Below are 21,206 nucleotides of genomic sequence, written 5' to 3'. Positions count from 1 at the left end.
TAGCAGTTTTTCATGAAAAACAAGGGCCTGATCCTGTCAAGGTGCCTGAGTGAATTACTTGTTATGCTTAGCCGAAAGCACTACTAATAACTTCCTTGATTCAATGACTTGTTGGAAACTAGTGAAAATCATTCAAGGAGTTAAAAAAAAATTAGGCAGTCGGGCTTGACAATGTGTATACCAAGTTTCAGACTTGTTCAATTTGAAATGGTCAAGATATGAAACCATAAAAAATGTGAGTAAATACTCTGCATATCAAGGGTTGTTATGCAATTACATGCTTTCAGCATGGTTCTTACTGAGGGAAAACAGTAGAGAGATCTGCAATACACGTTCAGTGAATAATTACAAACTTTCATAGCTTAGCTACATATAAATAATAATCCACTCGTTGCTTCGCTACTACTAAAATACTAAAATGTTTGCATACTTTTTTTCCCCCAAGCAAAGCTACTGTGACTGTAGATTTGTTAGAAAGTTATCTGAAAAACTTGAAATCCTCTCTGCCCCCCTGCCCCCCAGTTTTGGCCAAAATCCAAATTATAAACAGCTGAACTGATTTAAATAAAGTTTTCAGTACCAAAGGAAAAAAAAAAAAAAAAAAAAAAAAGAAAAAAGTTACATCTGGGCTGACAAAAACACATGCCAAGTTTCAGCCCAGTGTGATTTGAGACAACCGTGATATTAAACGCCCAGACCTAGGAACTGGAATGGAAATAGAGACAGGCTCTTCACTGCACTGGCCCCTTCAGGATTTGGGATTGTAATGTAGTGGTTATAAGGCTCCAGATGATTAAAGCTTGACTTAGTGCATACATATTTTAGTTATTTAGACCATTTTGGCTTATTCTTCAACGGATGTGTAGGAAGTTTTCATGGATAACTCCAGTTAGTGCTAGTGGCATTGAATGCAGACTGAAACCTTTATATCTGTGGTGCAAACCCTCCCTCAACTAGTTATGCCAACTTACCTTTTCTGGACTGACCATAAGACATTATTTTACTATGATAATTATGCATTCACATTTGAAAAAGAGCAAAAGGTTCCATAACGTATTTCTTGAAAATGCTAGCTAGGGTGGTTCTTAGCAGAGCAGTTGAGCATATGGCTGGATTTTATGGAGGCTGTGGGCCATAGCTGTTGCACAGACTTTGCTGGATTGGAGCTCAAGTGCCTGTTCCTTTGCGAGGCTACCTGGAAAACCGACAATATTGGCCATTATTATTGACTAGTACAAATGCCGAGTACGCAAACCAAACAGGCTCATGCAGAAGAAGTATCAATGCTAATTAAAATTAAGCAGAAAAAAAAATTCAGATAATTTCTGTTGGCTGATAACGTTTATATAAAACTTGGTATATGGGAAGTAAAGGCCTAGGTTTTTGTTCTTTTTTATTATTTTTTTTTTTTTAAGAAACTGTACTGGTTTAAAAGAAGGATATTTAGTCCAATTCTGCCACAGTCCTTTTTTACCCCAGGAAATCCGTTCTAAAGCTCTGTGTCCCCCTATAAAAAGCTGTTTCATAACCAAAAAGCTTAACAAAGTAACAGCATGTAAGTTTTTCCAGAGGTGGTTTAATTCTTAATTCATTAGTATATGTAATCTATGATGGAACACTTAGGTAGGGGATTAATCATTGTTGATTATTCTGTAGGGTCCTTAAATAATACAAAAATAAAAGCAGACAAAGAAAGATAAGATGCAATGCTTAGAACAACATGTAAGACGAATTTACACACTTTGCATTAAATTTAGGGAAGGATGTTTAGCTGGGCTACTTCAAAATTTTAGACAGATGAATAGTTTGAAAGTACTAAATAAGTACAAGTATAGGGTTTTGATAGATAGAGCTACTACTAGGTATTCTGTAGATTGTTGTCAGCTGTAGTCATAATATTATTTCATTGCAACTGATGTCCAGTTTGAATCAGCTCATTCTTTGAAAGAAAAAAACCACTTTTTTCAATGTTTTAAATATACACTAGTTCCGTAGCATTGAATGAAGATTTCAGTGTTATTACACCTTCTGTCACCATTCAGGTGTGTACAAATGCAGCATATGAACTAGACCAGTCTCTCTATGTTTTTAAAGCTTTCCATGACTTTGTAGAGGGTATTTCCCAAACTCAGGGAACAAAACAGAAATTAAAGGGTGGAAAGACTGACTCAGATTGAGACTCCACTTGGTTAATACACCACACCAAGAAGCCATAGGCCAGCAGACAGAAAGTAGGAATGGAAAGGAACAGTTCTGCAGTTGTATCTGAATCCTGGCCATACACAGTCATTTCCACTTGGAAACTTCTCACCCTCCAAGTAGACCAAATTGGGGTTAGTTAGCTAGTGAAACTTTATTGTACTCTTATGGAAAATATTTCGGCAGCTAGGTGAAGTTGTGCAAGGATATGCAACCACAAAAAGAATAGAAACTTCAATTTACTTGTAGGCGAGTGCGCCTTCACAGTGAGCTGCATCTCATCTCATATACACAACTAGTTAGATGTTTGCTGAAGGACATCAGCTACCATTTAGTTCTACCCCAGTCAAACTGAGAAAAACATAGTATATTACTGCTTCTGATTTAAGAGACAAAGTAGGGGATGATGTAAGGCGGTGAGAGAGAGATTATCTTGATGAAATCTCAATTTTATTGTATCACCTTAAAGCAGCACAACCTGCTGTACTAATGAAATTGTGTTCTTGGTTTAAAAGGGCAATTGTTAGCCTGACTTTGTGCTCACTAAAAACATTTCCCCAATCTTGTTAAATTATTGCACTCATTTCAGATTTTTATGGCTGTGCAGCTTAGCAGCCCTCGTTTCTTTACGTTTCATTCATTTTCCTTGTATTGATGATTAATGGAGGATGTCGAACGTTAGAGTGAGCAGGCATCAGCAAATGCAAGATCATAATTAGTTTAGCTGACGAGGGCCTCTGATAGCACTTGCATCTGGATGGAAAAATTACCCTATAGGGAACTGGCTGCTCACCAGGTCTTTTTAGTGATACATTGTGAAACACCCGATGAATCAAATGCCCTTTCAATGCCAAGAAAGTGTTCCAGTCTTGAAGCCAAAATTATGTCTGCAGAAAGCTTTCCATTTGAAATGTATCAGAGTACAATTATAACCATTGTATTTTTTTGGCATGAACACCAGTCTTCTACAGTATGGACTAAAGTTAAATAAATTACTTAAATTTTATGAAACCCTGAAATTTTGACTTATAGTGTTAGTAATTTTTAATTTATAATAAAATTAATTTTCACCCAGGCTCCTTTCCCCTGCACTCATCCATTCTTATCTTAGATGCTGAAGGTTTCTTACTGATTTTTTTTCCTTTACAAAAAGGGAACAGAGTTGAAATTCAGATTTTATTTTAAGCAAAAGAATTCCATTTCCTGCTTATTAGTATTTGAGCCCACAAACACAGCCTGACTTTTGTTTAAATGAGAAGTTTAATGAAATCATTACTCTGTAGAAAGAATTTAACGAGCAATACTCATAAACGTGTCTACTTTTAAATATTCCTGGATCATTATGAAAGCTGATGAATGCACAGATCAGTCTGGTTAAAAATCAATTTGCATTTAGGAATGTTGTACTGTGCCTTTCTTTGCCTGACCAAAATAAAATAAATAAATCTATCCATCGATGAGACAGTGTTTTCTGGGGTTTTGGGTGAAGTTCAAAAGAGGTCTCATTAAGAATACTGTACTTCTATTTGTTTGGCAGAGGTTACTCCTTGTTCTTGGTGGGCTGTGGGAAATATATGGTAGCTTATACTGATTTCAGAAGTAAGTGGGAAAGACTGGAACTAAATATCATATATTCAATTACTGAAGTATAATCTCTGTTAAAGGAATAAGTATGATGTAGATACAAACTGTGATTATTTGAAATGCTGGTGTTTCAGAATTCTTGTTACCAATCACACTTTAAAATCAAGCAAAAAAGAAATAATCTGATGTGAAATGCAATGAACAAATCAGAAGTTTACAGAATATTCTCTGTCAGCTTCCAGAGGGGTTTTTCAGAATTTGCTGTTTAGAAACCATCATTAAATGCACAAAACCTGAAGTTCAAAAAGTTAAAGCTGTTATTCTGAAAAGGCTTTGGTGTTTCACACACCTCATCCATCACTCTAGGGTTAATTATAATGAAAATCAGTGGTGCCTATTAAGCACAATTGAACCTGACCTCATTATGGGCAGTGTGGTTTTATACTGTCATTGTTGCCAGTCTAGAGACAAAACTCCTGTGTTGATTTGTCCTAACTCCGCAGCTCATGTGACTCACCTCTGACCTGTTTTTTTTTCTGTGTGGTTTTTTTTTTTCTCTTTTTCTTCCCTATTTCAGAGACGTAGAGGCTCGGGTGTTTTTTGTGCCAATTGCCTGACCACAAAGACCTCTCTCTGGCGAAAGAATGCAAATGGTGGATATGTATGCAATGCGTGTGGCCTCTACCAGAAGCTTCACTCGGTAGGAAGAACTTACTGGTTTGTTCAGAAAAAAAGGGGTTATACAGCTAAGCTGGGCAGCTGTGGTCTTGTCTGGTTGTATGATTAGTACCACTCCCTGGCCTGCAGTTAATTTCCTAACAGGGTTTTGCAGTATGGTCACTTTGGGATCAGATGTGATTCATTATGAAACAGGCTGGGATGCTGTGGGTAGACGTGTTTGAGATCACCAGTGATGAATTTAATTATTTTGATACAAAATAAGGGGAACATTATTTCTTTTCTGGGAATTCCATTTGAAGGCATATAATACGTTGTGATGAAAGCTCCCTAAATTCAAGAGCCCTCATGTTTGTAATAAAAAAAATATTCTTAAAGTTAGACATCACATCTATATCAAAAATATCTCTTGCTGTGGTTTTTGTTTTCTTTCACTTCTCCTCCCCCCTTTATTCTTAAGAGTAAATATCCTAGAGATAGGGGATGGTGGGGGTTTTTGTTCTGTTTTATACAGTTCTTATGGTCTGCTGGAGGATTCTGAAATACAAAGGAGGCTAGTCACTTGATGGCACTCATCATTTGCTGAGGGGAAGATTCACCATCCCTCAGGATCAGGGAGGGAATAAGTAATAATCATGGACTGTCTATCTTGCTTTTCATCTTATCAACACTTGGCTTGGTCCTGAAAGATGTTGAATGCTCTGGTCCAGGTCCAGGAAAGCCATGCTTAAGTGTTTCCTTGGATCAGTGCCAAAATGCTCAGAACCTTTTAGGTTAAGACCCACTAGCTAAATATTATCCCTGCTATCTTTAATAGAAGCACATAGGAGAGTCAGGTGACCAAGATTTGACTCTAAGTAATTTATTTTTACAACATGCCTATGAAGTTAAAAAGTGTTACTATTTTTCAGAAATAGAAACTGAGGCAGCCTTTGGGAGTTTGCCACAGCAACATAATAATTTAGGCTTAGAGCACAAATCAGAAATCTATATTGTGACTGAGAGTGTGTATTTTTAAAAACTTTTTTCCAGAAATTCCATTTTCAAAAAGCCACTTAGGAAACTATATTTCAAATGCATTAAGACTCCCAAGTGCCTATGCCCATTTCTCTTTAAATTTGAGGCATAAGCTTCTAAATCAATTAGTAGTTTCTGTGAACTTTGCCCTTGGTCTTGTGTACAGGCCATATATCCATCCTGTTTCTCAAGATCCTGTCCAGCCCACTTAATAAAGAAAAAGATTCCAGTTTTCGAAAGCAGCAAGACCATCGCCATTCTGAAGGATTAGCTCTGTTCGCCATGTGCTGTCAAGCTGAGATCACTAACTGCCTTTAAGCTTCAGAACAACCCATCCAGTCACAGAGCATCTGGGTGGGAGAAGATGGACTAATGCATGATCCCTGGCCAGCATCTTGGCCAGGTCTTGCTGAAAGTCTCATCTTCCTGGAGATCTCTCAAAGTTCAGGTTATGATATCTAATTTAAGGAAATTGATCAGTGGTGAGCATCCACAAAATTTTTAGGGAAGAAAGTTTGGCTTTTTACAGTTAATTTGACATTGAAGTCCAGTTATTTGTAGAACTTCCATTCACAGCACCCATTTTCTCTTTTTTTTTAAACATTTTTCTGAAGTATTGGACCTTACCATGATTATTAGTATAACTCACTGAATAGATAAAAGCTACAATAATCAGTTTTGAATTCAAACACGTAGCACAGGTCATTCTTATAAACCAGTAGGAACAAACTAGTGTGCTTCCAACCATAATAATCATCAATACAATGTCAAACATTATTTTATGCATATAGGAAGCAAGAAGCTGACACTATCTTTTAGCTCCACTATTCAAGCATGGCAATAAGCTGTCATTCAGTGGACATTTGACATTAATATCTTCAATTGAACTTTGACCAAACAAATGTGAAGAATTTAATTAAGCTTCCACTCTGCTGTGGTACAATAGCAACTCCGTTGTAAGTTGGAGGCTGAAATAATCAAACAAATCTCTCCTTTGGGGCGGTCCGATGCAAAGGACCTTTAGTCTTTAGACTGACACCTGAAAGATGAAAGCTTCTTTTATCTGTCTGCCTAAAATCTGATTTACATGATGATACATGAATCTTCATGAAAAATTACAGTAATTGTCATGTATGTTTTTGAATTAAAGAGTCTAGGATGATGCAGTTATTAGGTAAATGTCTGAAAGTATAAAAATTCAAGTAGAGCTGTTCAAGTAGAAAAATTCAAGTAGAACTGTTCCTTTCTGTGAGCCACCCTGTTAAAACTAAATTACGTTACACAGGTGAGTAAATTCACCTATAGTAGGTTTGCACATTTCATAGCTCCCTTTTGATCGGATTATCACTATCTAAAACTACTGTCCTCATTAACTCAATAATGTGTATAATACACTTAGCTCTAAGGTCCCTTTTTTACTTGCATTTAATAAAAAGAAAAATCTCTGGTCTGTCAGGTGCTACTAGGTGATAGTGACTGACATGTTAACATGGTGGTGATTTCTGCTATAAGTCACATTTCCATTTCTATGATACCCTTGAATAATTTTTCAACGTATTTTCAAAAATGTTCAATCTATCTAGGGGTCATTTACATTATACTTGCCAAGTTTTTCACATTTCTTTCCTCTAATGCAGACAACTATGTTAAGAAATGTGTGATAATATTCCTGCAGTCAATTATTAAAAAATTGTATTGAAAAAAATGCAGTTCACTGCAAATATACACGCCATATTCACATTCGCTGACAGAGAAAGGTATATGCCTTGTATTCCCAGAATCATGAGTTTGACCGTTATTATTTTGGTGTTGTTCCTCATTTTTAATAGCTCTAACTCGATCATGGAAAACTCGATTTTGTTCCATAGTGATTCCTTGGCTACATCCTTGGAGTACTTCACTGAGGAGTTACAGCAAATTATTCTAGAATTAGACATACGTGATCTTCTAGTGGAGAGATCACTCCAATTTCCCATGGTACCTAGGAATTCTAATCACAATAATTTAATGAACTATTTGTTGAATTTTGTGATTCTTTTTTAAAGTTGCTCATATATTTGGTGTAGGAAGATTGCCAGTTGATAAAGAGATGGCAGAAAAATCTTTGTGATCATGCCCAATATATTATGCATAACATATAATTAAGAATCTGGCATAGGGCATTTTAACAGTAGAGTTCTGGGAATGTTTCCACTATCTTCTAAGTTTAATGCCTCACTGAAAATCAAGAAGAGACCTGAAACTTTTCTGTCTACCTTAGTTGCAACCAAACACAGAATATCTGCACCGTACTACTATGAATACGGAAAATGTGAGTAGCTTTACTCCATTGAGTAATCTGTTTTAATCAGCTAAAGACTAGTCAGATATCTGAGTACAATCATTTGCATAGTGAAGAACTTTTAGGTTGGACCTACAGCCTTTAACTCCTAATGGCATGTCACTTTGAAGAGCCAGAGCTGCAAACAAGTGTGTGAGGGTCCTTAATCACAGGTATGAAGATGTTTCTTTTAACTACTTCCACCATCAGACTTCGTAACTGTAGCGTGAAGAGTAAGACTAAAAGTATTTCCAAACTGTTGGAAGGTTATCCAGAAGCCATACGAAAATGACCTGTAGTGTATAAATAAAAGTTTAATAAGAGCAACGTCAACAATATTGTAATATCTCACACAGCATGTCAGTATGACAGTGTTAAAATTGCCATAAAAAGGTGAGGAAATTAACTGAGCTTGTGATAAAGAGTATATGCTTATGCATATTAGTTGGCTGTTGATTCTGCAAACGATAAACTTTATTTGCACAGGATTTACATAGAAAATATTCTAATTTTATCTAACATGATTTTGCCTCAGCTTTGATCTGTTTGAAGAGGCTGGTTCCAGTGCTGTTTTTCTGCTAAGTTTGAATTTTGCTTATTAAAAATCTAAATCAAAGTGTATATGTCTTCTGATTCAGAGTTTTAATAGAATGTAAAACCGTAACAAGTAGCTGCACTGCCTAAAATGTAGCTAAGCGTTATGAATAAGCCAACCTCAGGGAAATAAATAGGTGAAAGAGGAGAGGAAGATGGCAAGTCAAGAGAGAAACTAGATCTCTACAAATAATAGAGCGAGAGCTCTTCCAGCTCTGGATATTTTTATATTAAATTCAATGTTATGAATATATAAATTATGTTACATTCAAGGTACAAATTGTTTTGGATATTGACTGTACGCCAAAATTTAATCTGCACTTTAAAACAATGTTAAAAAGAAAATTTCCAAATAAACATAGAAGTGGAATACTGTGTTGGGGCACTTTTCTGGCCTCCAACCAAAACAGGATTATATGTGCGTTTGGATGAGACAAATGGCAACTGCCAGCACACCAAACTGAATGACTTTTAGGTAGTTTTTGTTGTTTTAACATCTGCCCAGTAGAGCAACACATACCGATGTTACAGCACCATCTTTCATTCACATAGCGTTGACTTCCTATTGAGGACCTTTCAAAGAGGCCTGGCTGATGTCTGTCCTTGTACTATTTTTTTTTCCTTCACACAGAAGTATTTTAAGTTCTCCTCGAAATAGGCCACCTACCCTGAGCTGGTATGGGGAAGTAGCAAATGGAAACAAAGTCCTCACCTGGTTCTTGCCCCTGGCTGTTCCATGATGCTTTTTTCTTTATAGACCCTTTTTTCCCCACCTTCAGGGGATGCCTTTCTCACTCATGACTTGGTAGCACAACATCAGTTATGTTTATAAAGAAACACAGTAGGGATGAAGCAGGGAGGAGTCCATACCAAAGTCCCAGGTAGACCTTTTGGTGCATAGGAGAAGTTTTCCTGGGCTTTTTTCTCCATCTTTCTTAGTCCCTTCCTAGCCACCGTCATCCCACTCACCACCACAGTGGACCTGCAGCCCTTTTCCTAGGTGACAGCAGTGGTGGCCCTGTATTTGCTTGCATTTTCTATCTGTGTCAAAGCAGGGTGGGTATCGAGGTAAGTGTTACTCAACTCCTGTCATAGTGTGGTCTGTGCAAACCCCTGCCTGATACCAGCTCTGATGACATGTTGCATAGAGTAAGACTGGTGCATAGGGCCATGCATCTCCCACCTTATCCCCAGCTCTCAACACCCACTTTCAGCACATGTCCCCCAGAATTTTTCGAGAGTAAGGGGTAATAAATGCTTTGACAGCTTGGATACTTCATGCCTTTCTAAGTAAACAGGTATAGTATAGCTAAGGCAGTTGACTTAGTTTGATGAAACAAGCCAATTCATAGTTTACTTTTAGTATGAGGGGCCAGGAACCGGCATTTGGGTTGAAATTTGGTAATTCCCATAAAACTCATGATATAGCTCTTCAAAAAAAGAAAAGATAAATTTGTGCGAGTGTGGTCGAGCAGATTTATTTAATATGTCTTTCTTTTTTCCTTTTGTTCATTGTGTGTGTGTTCCATGCAGACTCCCAGGCCTTTAAACATCATTAAGCAGAACAATGGTGAGCAGATCATTAGGAGACGAACAAGAAAGCGCCTTAACCCGGAGGCACTTCAGGCTGAGCAGCTAAACAAACAGCAGAGGGGTAGCAGTGAGGAACAAGTCAATGGAAGCCCCTTAGAGAGGAGGTCAGAGGATCATTTACCTGAAGGTCATCAGAGAGAAATTCAGCTTCCCAATCTCAGTAAATATGAGGCCCCAGGTTCATTGACTAAAAGCCATTCTGCTCAGCAGCCAATACTGGTCAGCCAAACTCTGGATATTCACAAAAGGATGCAACCTTTGCACATTCAGATAAAAAGTCCTCAGGAAAGTACTGGAGACCCAGGAAACAGTTCATCGATATCAGAAGGGAAAGGAAGCTCAGAGAGAGGCAGCCCGATAGAAAAATACATGAGACCTGCGAAACACCCAAACTATTCACCACCTGGAAGCCCTATTGAAAAATACCAGTACCCACTTTTTGGACTTCCATTTGTACACAATGACTTTCAGAGTGAAGCTGACTGGCTGAGATTCTGGAGTAAATATAAGCTGTCTGTTCCTGGGAATCCACACTACTTGAGTCATGTGCCTGGCCTACCAAATCCTTGCCAAAACTATGTGCCTTATCCCACCTTTAATCTGCCTCCTCATTTTTCAGCTGTCGGATCAGACAATGACATTCCTCTAGATTTGGCGATAAAGCATTCCAGACCTGGGCCAACTGCAAATGGTGCCTCCAAGGAAAAGAGTAAGGCACCACCAAATGTAAAAAATGAAGGTCCCTTGAATGTAGTAAAAACAGAGAAAGTTGATAGAAGTACTCAAGATGAACTTTCTACCAAGTGTGTGCACTGTGGCATTGTCTTTCTGGATGAAGTGATGTATGCTTTGCATATGAGTTGCCATGGTGACAGTGGCCCTTTCCAGTGCAGCATATGCCAGCATCTTTGCACGGACAAGTATGACTTCACAACTCACATCCAGAGGGGCCTACACAGGAACAATGCACAAGCTGAAAAGAATGGAAAACCTAAAGAGTAAACCTTAGCACTTAGCACAATTAAACAGAAATAGGTTTCCTTGATGGGAATTCAATAGCTTGTAATGTCTTGTGAAGACCTATAAAGCACTTCATATAGAGAGCATGCCTTATCCAATATTAAATCCCTTGTTTTTTTCTTTTTTTTCTTTTTCTTCTTTTTTTCCCTTTTTTTTTTCCCTTTTTTTTGGTTGGTTTTGTTTTTTTTTTTTTTTTCCTTTTAAATGAGTGGGTTACCAAGAAAAAAAAAAAAAGTTGGGTGGTGGCCAGAAGGGGGAGAAGATAATTATATGGGACACGGCCCACCAAAGCTAGCCAGAATACAGTGAATCATGAGAAATAACCTTGAGAAAATTTTACCGGACAATTAATACCTTTGCTATTGTGTAAGAGACATAACTGGCAAGAGTGTGAAGATGTGTATATGTATATAGTGCTGCAGGGGTATAGTGAACATATGCACATTGTATATAAGAACTAGACTTGTTAAATACACAGATGTTAAAAGGTCATTTTCTTTTCTTTAATTTGAGCTAATTTCTGCCCTACAACATGCCTTAGGATCATTTTGTCCTCAAAGCTTTGGCAGCAATTTCATCTAGATGTTTCTCAGATTCAGCTGATTTTTAGCTACCATTTTACCACTACATTCTTTCTGGCACACTTTAGTCTAGGAAAACCATTTCGTGCAAGTGAAGTCTCTAACACGGAAGCCACACCCCGGGTTTAATTTGCATAGAACAAGGTAACCTGCTGTATTTTATTTTAATATATTTTTAATATATTACATTTCTAAACCTTAAAGTCTAAGGTTACTTCTCCACAGGCTTAACATTGCTATACATACCAGTCGATCCCTTCAGTAGACTTATACCAGCTTTTGCTAAGTAGCATTAAACGTCTTCATAGTACTTTTTAATACTTAAAGCTTTGTAAAAACTATCCATGAAGGGAAAGCTCCTCAGCATAACTGCTCAGGGAAATAGGGCTAAATAACTAAATATTAAATAATTGGTTAAAGGTGCTGTTAGACGAGCCTCCATGCTTGCTACAAGGGTGTACAAGAACTGACTTTAATCATTTTCATTATAGTGTCCCAACCAGTAGTTTATTATTTTGCCACAGGGATGTAGAAGATATTACAAGCTACTGGATGCACTGTCAGATTAACTTATTTCATTAAAGAAGTTGGGAGAACAAATAGAAAAAACCTTATTTTTCTAGTAAATATTAATGTATTACATTTCAAATAATGGTGCCTGACATATTGAATAATTATTTTCTACAGTGTACGTATGCAACAAAGATATTCCATCATGCATTAGAGTCAGTTCTGGCTCTGCCTCGCTGTTTACATTTGCAAATGTAGCAAACAAGGTAATGAAGCAACTATTTCTATTGCAGTAGGTATCTTTTTTTCTGTGTGTGTGCATTAAAGTTGTAAACGATAACATGAAATGAATGAAATTTGTTGATATTAATGGTATGGAAAAACAAGAAGGAAATGAAAATATTTTTATGCCTACTTAGGAAAAAAAGGGTAGCACTATTCATTCCAAGTACTTTTGTATTCTTAAGCTCTTAACTCACATTGTTATGCTTAAAATGATAAACATATATCCTCTTTTTATTGCTTTGTCTGTGTTTCAGAAGAAACATTTCAGAAATTATTTTGATAAGTGCTGTTTGACGATGCAGCGCTGATGTTTTATTGCATTCTGTAGTAGCATTGCACTCCATTTTTACAATATTACGCAGTTGCTTTTTTGTTTTGTTTGGGTTTGTTTCTTTTTCGCAGTGCAGGGTCTTAGTTCCTTATGGTTGGATGGCAGGTGTAGCTCAACTGGTTCACGAATGTTGCAGCGAATGAAGTTTAAAATGTCTTTCTGATATTATGTTGTCTTTTATTTCTCCATTCATGCATTTTATTTTTTAAAATGTTCTATAAAAATATCTCTGGACTAAGTCCTCACTTGAGATTATATGTAAAGGGTCCTATTCTGATCTCACTTACATGCCGCCTTTCTCAGATTTTCATGTAATTGAAACTAAAGCATCATAAAAAAAAAGTTCTTGTATTTAACTTACCTGAATTCCACCACTCTCCCTTCTAGAATTTGGTGCACTTATAAGATACTTAACCAGATAGACAGGGAGGTGGAACATAAAAGGAGAGGTGATAGGAAATGTCTATAGGGGTTGGCAAAAGGAAAACCAGGGAGGAACTGGCCTAAATGTTCAGCACTTTGATAGTCTCTTGAAAAATAATGTGCCTAAAGCAGCCGGCAATGAATATCACCATGCATGAGAAGCACTTACACAGCTCATCACCAAAGGTCTTGCTGACCTTGGCAGTATTTTATGTGTTACATTTTCACACAGATGAAACGTTATTGCACAGTTTCTCTGATTTTTTAGGCACAGGCAGGCTATTGTTCAGCATTAGGCTTGTATTCCTTCCTGCTCCACCCATTGCTTCTATACGGGTGAGCAGCATATGGAAAGTCCCGCTCAATCTGTTCACGGTTGAGTTCTATAACCCTTCAATAGTGTTCTAGGTTAGCAAAGGATATTGGGCCACATTCTTCTTCTTCTATTTTTAGATGAATCTCCTGCTTGATACCAGTGCCGGACAAAGTCTGGTTATGTTTTTACTATTGTTCTCCAGTAATAAGTTCTGACTTGGTTTTTGTGGATTTATTTTTGTTGGGTAATTTTTTGTTTCTTTTTTTTTTTTCTGTGGGGACTGAAATAGATTGCCCTCGTTTTGTTACATCAGGGTCCAGTGTGTGTCCTTTTCAGCTTTTCCAAGAAACATGTTAGGCTCACTAAGCAGTGATTTTTATTAGCTTCAGAGGTAGCTGCCTGCCGGCTATCAGTAGTTACTGGTTTGACTTACTTCTTCTAAGACCTACCAGTTCCTGTGGCTTCTCCATTGATGGAAGCTGCATCTTCATGGCAAAATGTTTTATGGGGGACATGCACATTATAAGGCTTGAGCACCACCCTGTACTTCATAACGCCTCTTGCTAAACTCAGAAGCAGAGGCCAATAACAGGAAATACACGTATATCAGGGTTTGGGGATGAGGAGAAATGAAATCTTATGAGTGCAAAGAACAAGACAGATTTTTGAATATTAATATTGAACACCTAGATGGTGCAAATAAAAGTTGAAAAAAGTTCACTGTTCTTGCCATGACATATTGAGATGTTCTAAGATTTCTGCTTTGTAAGAAATGGGATTTTGCCGTAGCTTGTTCTCTTTGATTGGGGTGGGGGGAGCACAGGTTTTTTTTCTTAACAGAGGGGTGACTCCATCCCTCCTCCAGACCCCCTCACAACGGATACTAATCACAAGAAAACTAAATCCTGACATTGAAAAAGAATAATCTTATTTAATAACTCTCAGGTAGAAACCAATGTTAGCACACACAGGTAATTACTGCACCCACTGCATTTTGATCAACTTACAGCAGTAAAAATTAAACTTTCAAAGAATCATTCTTCGTTCTCAACTTGCCAGTCTCTTCAAGGTATTGTTCTTCTCTTACTAAGGAATGGTTTGAGATCTTAAAATATATCTCAGATTGGACCACAAAATAAGTAGATGGTTCAAAACCAGAGGATTTGTGGTGCCTGTCATTAATCAGGTTGCAGAACAGGAACAATGTTTCCATTAACGCTCTGTGCAGCAGGAAGCGTCATGCAGCATCTTCTGCAAATGGACTGTCTCTAAGCTATCGCTTCGTGGCTGCTGCCCCCTAGGTTAACGCAGTGGGAGATGAAGATTTTCCAGAGCACAGTTTGCATTCAGGTGCTAAACTTAGAATGCTTTCCAAAAGAAGTTTTGCACCTAATGGCCACTGTGCTGGTGAAACTCCCCCCTTAATTTTTTGTGAACCATCCACAAAAGGGGCGGGGGGGCAGGGGGGAGTGGACACCACTGGGTACTTGTATCTTGGTTTTGCCTGGAAAATGTACTGTTACGCATTGTGACAGTTTTAAAGAGAGGGAACATAGAGACATCTCAAGAGGTTGAGGCGTGTTGTGGGTGAGGGATTAGTTTTGCAGATGGAGGGGCAGCAAGACAAAAGTAACTGATGCTAATTGTATACAGCGCTGAAACGTAATGGTTGTGCAATGGGGAGACCTGATTTGGCAGTTGTGGATTAGTTGATTAGTCCTCGGTTCAGGGACGGACTTTCAAGTCCATCTTTGGACTGGACAGTGTTGCTTTGTAGGCATAACTACTTGCTTTATGTGCTAAGGATGTTGTCTACCATCTGCTTTTTGCCCAGGATGTCTAAATATATTCCCATTCTTGCTCCTGTATTGATTTTTCTTGGCTGTCTTAACACGCTAATTCCTAATACTGGTCAGGAAAAGCCAAAGAGATTAGAAGTTCACTTCTGTTCAGCCAGAAGGGTAGATCTATTTCCTTCTGCTTCTGTGGAGACAGTTATGCTTGGCAAAGAATAGCGAGCAATTTGTCAACGTATCCCAAATGTGATAGATAAGTGAGAAATCCCTTCAAAACTTTTCCATAAAGTTAAGATGGGCCAAGTAGAATGATTTACATAATTTCCTCACCCCAGAATAAGATTCCTCCCTACCCTTTTCCTCACAATTTCATTTCATTCAGCCAGCTCTGGAAAGCTGGCAGTTGGTGAGATGCTACCTATATAGTAATCACATACACCCCAATTTACCTCTTTTAGGAGGGTAAAAGACAATGACATAATGGCTTCCAGCCAGAAAAATACCAGTTTCATTTAGTTTTTGAGTACACTTGGTAAAATAAAATTCTTAGAATAAACATCATAACAGCAACCACAGTTTCCATTCCTATAATTTTGGCCTCTGAGCTCTATGTAGAAGGAGAACAGGAGAAAAGGAAACATCTCAAAATGCCATTGTAAATTTAGCTTATAGAAAATTCACCAGCAGGAAAAGTAATAAAAAAAAAAGTAAAAAAAAAAAAAAAGTACTTCATAAAGAATTACTTCATGTTGCTAAAAAACCATCATTAAACTTGTAGCCCTGATTTGACTCTAGAATGTTGGCTCTTAATGTTTTGTCCTTACAACACATGGATTGTGTTTTTTGTTTTGTTTTGTTTTGGGTTTTTTGTTTTGTTTTGTTTTGTTTTTTGGTTTTCATAGTGCATGTTCATTTCTACTCACAAACATGTTCTTGGTGTATTTCTTATGCAAACAATCTTCAGGCAGCAAAGATGTCTGTTACATCTAAACTTGAATAATAAAGTTTTACCACCAGTTATAAATCAGATTCATGTCATTGTTTCTGGGGAGAACGTAATGTCATAATGTCACTACGCTGTTGTGGGGCTGGGGAGGAAAACAATCTGGAGTCGAGCTGCTCTGAGGGCATGACAGGGCCTGAGAGCATCTATGAGTAACGGCTGGTGATTATGGCTGAAAGGCAAAGGCAGCGTTGCCCAAACAGTAAATGCATGAAAAGGAGAGGAACTCCTTCAAAATCAGATTAGCCCTATTGTAGTCCTTGTACATTAAGGACTCTAGATGTGACCCAAAACTCATTCAAGTTATTGACAGGATTTAGAGGGAAAGAACTTCTTGTAATATGCCAGCAGCCTGGCATTACATTACTGGTTTTATTCAGCTGCCCCAAGGAGGAGCAAATATTGGCATAACTTTGAGAAAGTACCTAAGAAAAGCTGATACTGAAATGTGATCAGCACCCCAGGGTTAACAAGTCTACCTCACACACAAAATCCATGGTGGTCTTTAATCCCTGATACTCAGGATCGTGGTTTCACATCATGCCCACAACTCCTCCAGGAAATCCTGCTTGCTCCCATCTCACAGGTTACTGACCCAATGGTGACTCAAGAACAGAGAGCACCACCTACAACATTGCCACCACCACTTCCTCTGGCAACCTTAGAGGTTTCCTCAGAGGTCCTGAATCGAAGCACTGACCGAATCAGCTCAGCTTGGCATTTCTGCTTGGATGAGCTCATAGCCCAGGGTGGTATGGCTCCCAGCCATCGTTTCCATTATGCTGTAATTTCCTTTCTTCATAGGTTTTGTCTCATCTCCATGGTTGAGAGATGTTCACTCTCATACAAAATGCTGTTTTAAAGTAATACAAAATGGTAAAATGTGTTTATAATGTTAGAGTACAAATGTTCTAGAGCTTAATTTTAAAAGCACCATGCCAGAAATAACTTCCCCCTGCAATTCATTCTTCCAGTGAGTTCAGATGCGGACCCTATGCATTTTCAGTCTCTTTTTGATTTCCAGAGATTAATAAAAATAATAACTGTAGTAAAGAAAAAAAAAGGCAAAGAAAAAGCTTTCAAAGGGAGGGGGAACCAGTTTTAGAGATGTCAACTTTATGCGTAATCTTTATCCATTTTTGAAAAAGATACTAAATGCAAAAGCTAGTCTATATGCATTGTGTAAGACTGTATATACACACACTCTGTATATATATGCAACAACATATATAAACTCTATACATATGCAGAGATACACATATACAGAGATATACATATATACATAGAGAGAAATTTTAAATATATGTACAGAGAAAGAGAGTTAAATAATCAAATATTTCACCTGTTTTAAGAACGTCATTTGAGGATAACGAGATTTAATTCAAGTTTACATTCTTGTTATGAAACTATCCCTGACCAATGCAGTCTATCTTTAATCAGAATTAAAAACAGTGTTTAATATTGCACTTCTGTCTCCATATACTTATGTGAGCTCATAATTGTAGGAGCTGATGACCTCAAATTTTCCTTTGTGGTTCTACTATTTGTGTAGCCTACTTACGGTGTTAATGCCTTCCTCTTGTAACAGCAGCTCTACATGTAAGCAGCTCATATAAGTGCACACTGACATCGTGACTAGGTTTTAATGTGTGATTATGCGGTTTAAATTTGTGCCAAGATTCTGGGGACTTCTTGTTCTAGCAGCAGTGTCCTTGATTATTTCCTATTTAGATTTTATTACTGCCATATCTTAACGTAGGTCAGAACTCTGTTGTCCCAGGTACAGCCAGACCCAGAATATAAAAGGTAATCCATCTGCTGGTAGCAGGTCCTGACCCTCATCAAAGAAGATTTATAAATGCATAAAGTTAAAAAAAAACCCAAATGTGTAGGAATAGGTGTTGATGCAGAAGAAAATGGACAGAATGAATAAGCAGTGTGCGTTGTTCTGTATGAAGGGAAAGCAGGGTGCTTTCCATATTAAACTCAGTAGAAGAAACGGGATAGTTATTTTACAAATTTATTTATTTATGAATCATGGAAAAGTAACTTTCACTTTGACACTGTCTTTATAAAATTTTCTTGACGGTGGGGATATAAAATCAATGAAACAGCAGAACATCAGTGAAAGTGTTCAGTTTATGTGTCCATACTGGGAGTTTAGCTGTGATGGGCAATTATGCTAGACAGTTGGGACAGCTGAGACCTGGTGGAGGTGGAGTTTGTACTGACACCAGCTTCCCTTGATTTCCCTGAAGAGTCTGACTAATCCTTGTGTGCACTAAAACAAGAGTATCAGTGGGTCCTTTCTGTAAATGAAAGTGTCTCCTGCACATCCAAAGGAATAGAAGTGTCTTTCACACGTTGTGGTTACAATGTCAGTGGAAGTGTCTGATTCACTTCCAAACGCTGCTGTGGAATTGACAGCTTAATGGTGAGATTGATATGGTGACAGTTCTTTCACCTACCTCCAAACAGCTCCATCAGCACTGATACATTGTCAGTAAAGTTGGCCAGAGAAGAAACATGACCATTTAAAAGAACAGAAAAGAAATACATTAAAAGAACCCAAAAACGTCTGTTACAGCACTGTGTAAAGATGGTGGCTTAAATCTGCCACAGAAAGACTTTAGGGAAACACTTTGTTTTGCACAGGCAATACGGTTGCTGTGGCCTTATTTCTGGGTGGAATCATTTCTTTTATGATTTGTAGTACAGAAAGCAAAGCCCCAACATAAAGCTAGCTCTCTTCTCACTGTGGCATTCTTTTAAGAAAACAAGACAATAAAGGAGTATAAAAATGCATTAGGAAGGCTTTCTAAATTATCATTTCAAGGAAGAGAACTAGATATTTTCTTACCACTTATTTTTGTAAAGAAAAACTCTTGCAAAGCAAAATGAGAATACTTTGTTTCCTTTTTAATCAGAGTACTTTCCTCCCTTATGGAATCTGATAAAACAGGAAATAGATTTCAGAGTATGAAAGTATGAGAGGTAGAAGCCTTTCAGAAATGTAAGGTAATTTTTCAAAGTTAATGTTCCCTAAGAGTGGCATACTTCGGACACCCAACTGCAAATACTCATTATGATCCTCATCTTCCTACAGTCAGTTGAAAGTTCAGAGCAGGAGTTTATTAGATGTTCACAGCCAGCCACTGGAGGGGTCCAGGCTGGATGATCTCTGGAGATCCCTTTTAGCCTAGATAAGTTTGTGGTTATAAACATTCACAAATCTAGTCAATTTAAGTTTCTCCCTTATGAGTGTGGTATATACATCAGGAGACAAAGGCCAACAAAAACTGAAGCACATCTCTAGGTTCAAATGGTGGAGCATAGAAAGAGCGCTCTAGTACACAGGCCTTTGAAGCCAGAGCTGGATGCAAGTACAAAATACCCCCTGTTAAACGCATAGATCTTAAATGGAGTGCAAAGGCTCTTCCATCTATTTACGTTTCCATAATAACTCACTGCAATAAATCCCTGGTAATTATACATTAACATCTACAATTAAGCATAACATGCTAGACTGCTGGTGCACTGACATCACTATCATACTCGTCAACGTGACTATTTGGCTAACTTCTATATTATCTATAAATCAAGCTGGGAATATTCACAGGCATTGGATAATGACTGTTGGCAAGGTTTAGTGGCTAGAGCAATCCTTGGCACACTTTGGCTGGGGCCAGCTATGTGCTTCTGACCAGGTCCTGGGGACGCCTGGGGAGTTAGCACAGAGGAGACTGTTCCCAGTTCTCAGGGGAAGGGTTATGAATGGGTCTGTGTTACTTGTACCCATTTCCTTGGGGACAGTTTTCCAGCAGAAGGCACCAGGCACCAAGCACCAAGAACCATGGGACAGATCCTGAGCCATCTGCCATGCTGCTTGGGTAGGGGGCCAGCAAGTCTGCAAGCAAAACTCTGTTCCAGAGAATGGCCTTGACCATTTTTGATTTACTAACATTGTCATTGCCTCTGTTTACTCATTCCCCTTGTCTGATGAGGGTGGCTGGAGCAGCTTTACCTGATTTTTGATATCTGCAATCTGCTGTATTTCACTAGGTAAGCTTTAAAGACAGAAGCACTTTTAGATTCATCTTGCATATAGACATCGACTTTAGGAAGGGGGAAATGTTTTCTGGTAGTGGATGGGGGGTGCTCCTATTATTTAGCTCAGCTGTAGACAGAACTGTACAATATTTACATAATAGATGACTGCATTTGATCCAATAGATCATATTCCTATTTTCTCTTGTCTTACATTATAAATTTTGTGGGCAAATCTTCTGCTTCTAGTAATACAAATGAAGAAGAGACAACAATAATGAAATTCCCATGCTTCCAGTTTCATAGAGCTGAATATGACCATCCATTCCAAGCTGTTATAATTAACATTTTTGAAACAACCCAATTTTTCTTGCCCAGAAAAAGACAAAGAATTTTTTTAAATACAAAATTCTTCAGTGCTGCTGTGGGAACTTGTTTTCTGAAAAAGGACTTGTTTCAACACATTTTTAGTGAGCTTTACTTAGCACTTAGTAAGTTTTATTTCAGTTCCCATTCTAGAAAGATTTTGGTTTGACAGTAGAAAATCCCAATCTGTGCCCAAGTCCCACATTTAAACGAGTGTTCTTTCCAGCTCTTTCATGGAAGCCACTCTGCAAACAAATCCTGAACTACCTTAATAATTTAGTAAAAAAAAAATCTAGTTGCAGCTTTTGAACAAATCATATAACTCTTGTCTTTGAAGATGCACTCGATCATTCTCTGACATCACCTACACATCTGAAGCCATAAATTGTTGTGACTTTTTTTGTCAAGACATTATACAATATCCTTTTCCCTGTGTGCTAGACAAACTTGCCTATTAAAAAGCTTTTCATGGAAAGTACACAATTAACTGATCTAACTTGTTTCAGATTAAGCAGGACAAAAAGTAATAGAGAAGATTAATTT

General features: G+C 37.8%; 1 protein-coding gene across 4 annotated transcripts in view; it reads left to right on the top strand.

Annotated features, from left to right (window-relative positions):
• The window catches only part of TRPS1 (transcriptional repressor GATA binding 1), a 222,415-nt gene extending 205,310 nt beyond the window's left edge, over positions 1-17,105 (top strand). For 3 of the 4 annotated variants that reach the window (XM_075085637.1, XM_075085634.1, XM_075085635.1), the window contains exons 6-7: positions 4,361-4,483; positions 9,926-17,105. In XM_075085637.1, coding sequence (XP_074941738.1) covers positions 4,361-4,483; positions 9,926-10,987 — 1,185 coding nt within the window. In that variant the 3' untranslated portion in view covers positions 10,988-17,105. The remainder of the gene's footprint in view (positions 1-4,360; positions 4,484-9,925) is intronic. The other variant, XM_075085638.1, reaches the window with a different exon arrangement.
• Positions 17,106-21,206: the final 4,101 nt, after the last annotated feature.

The sequence above is a fragment of the Phalacrocorax aristotelis genome, chromosome 2 (genome assembly GCF_949628215.1).
Source record: "Phalacrocorax aristotelis chromosome 2, bGulAri2.1, whole genome shotgun sequence".
In the NCBI taxonomy this organism is placed as follows: Eukaryota; Metazoa; Chordata; class Aves; order Suliformes; family Phalacrocoracidae; genus Phalacrocorax; species Phalacrocorax aristotelis.
Note: the sequence above shows the minus strand (reverse complement) of the source record. Positions and strands in the feature narration are given on the sequence as shown.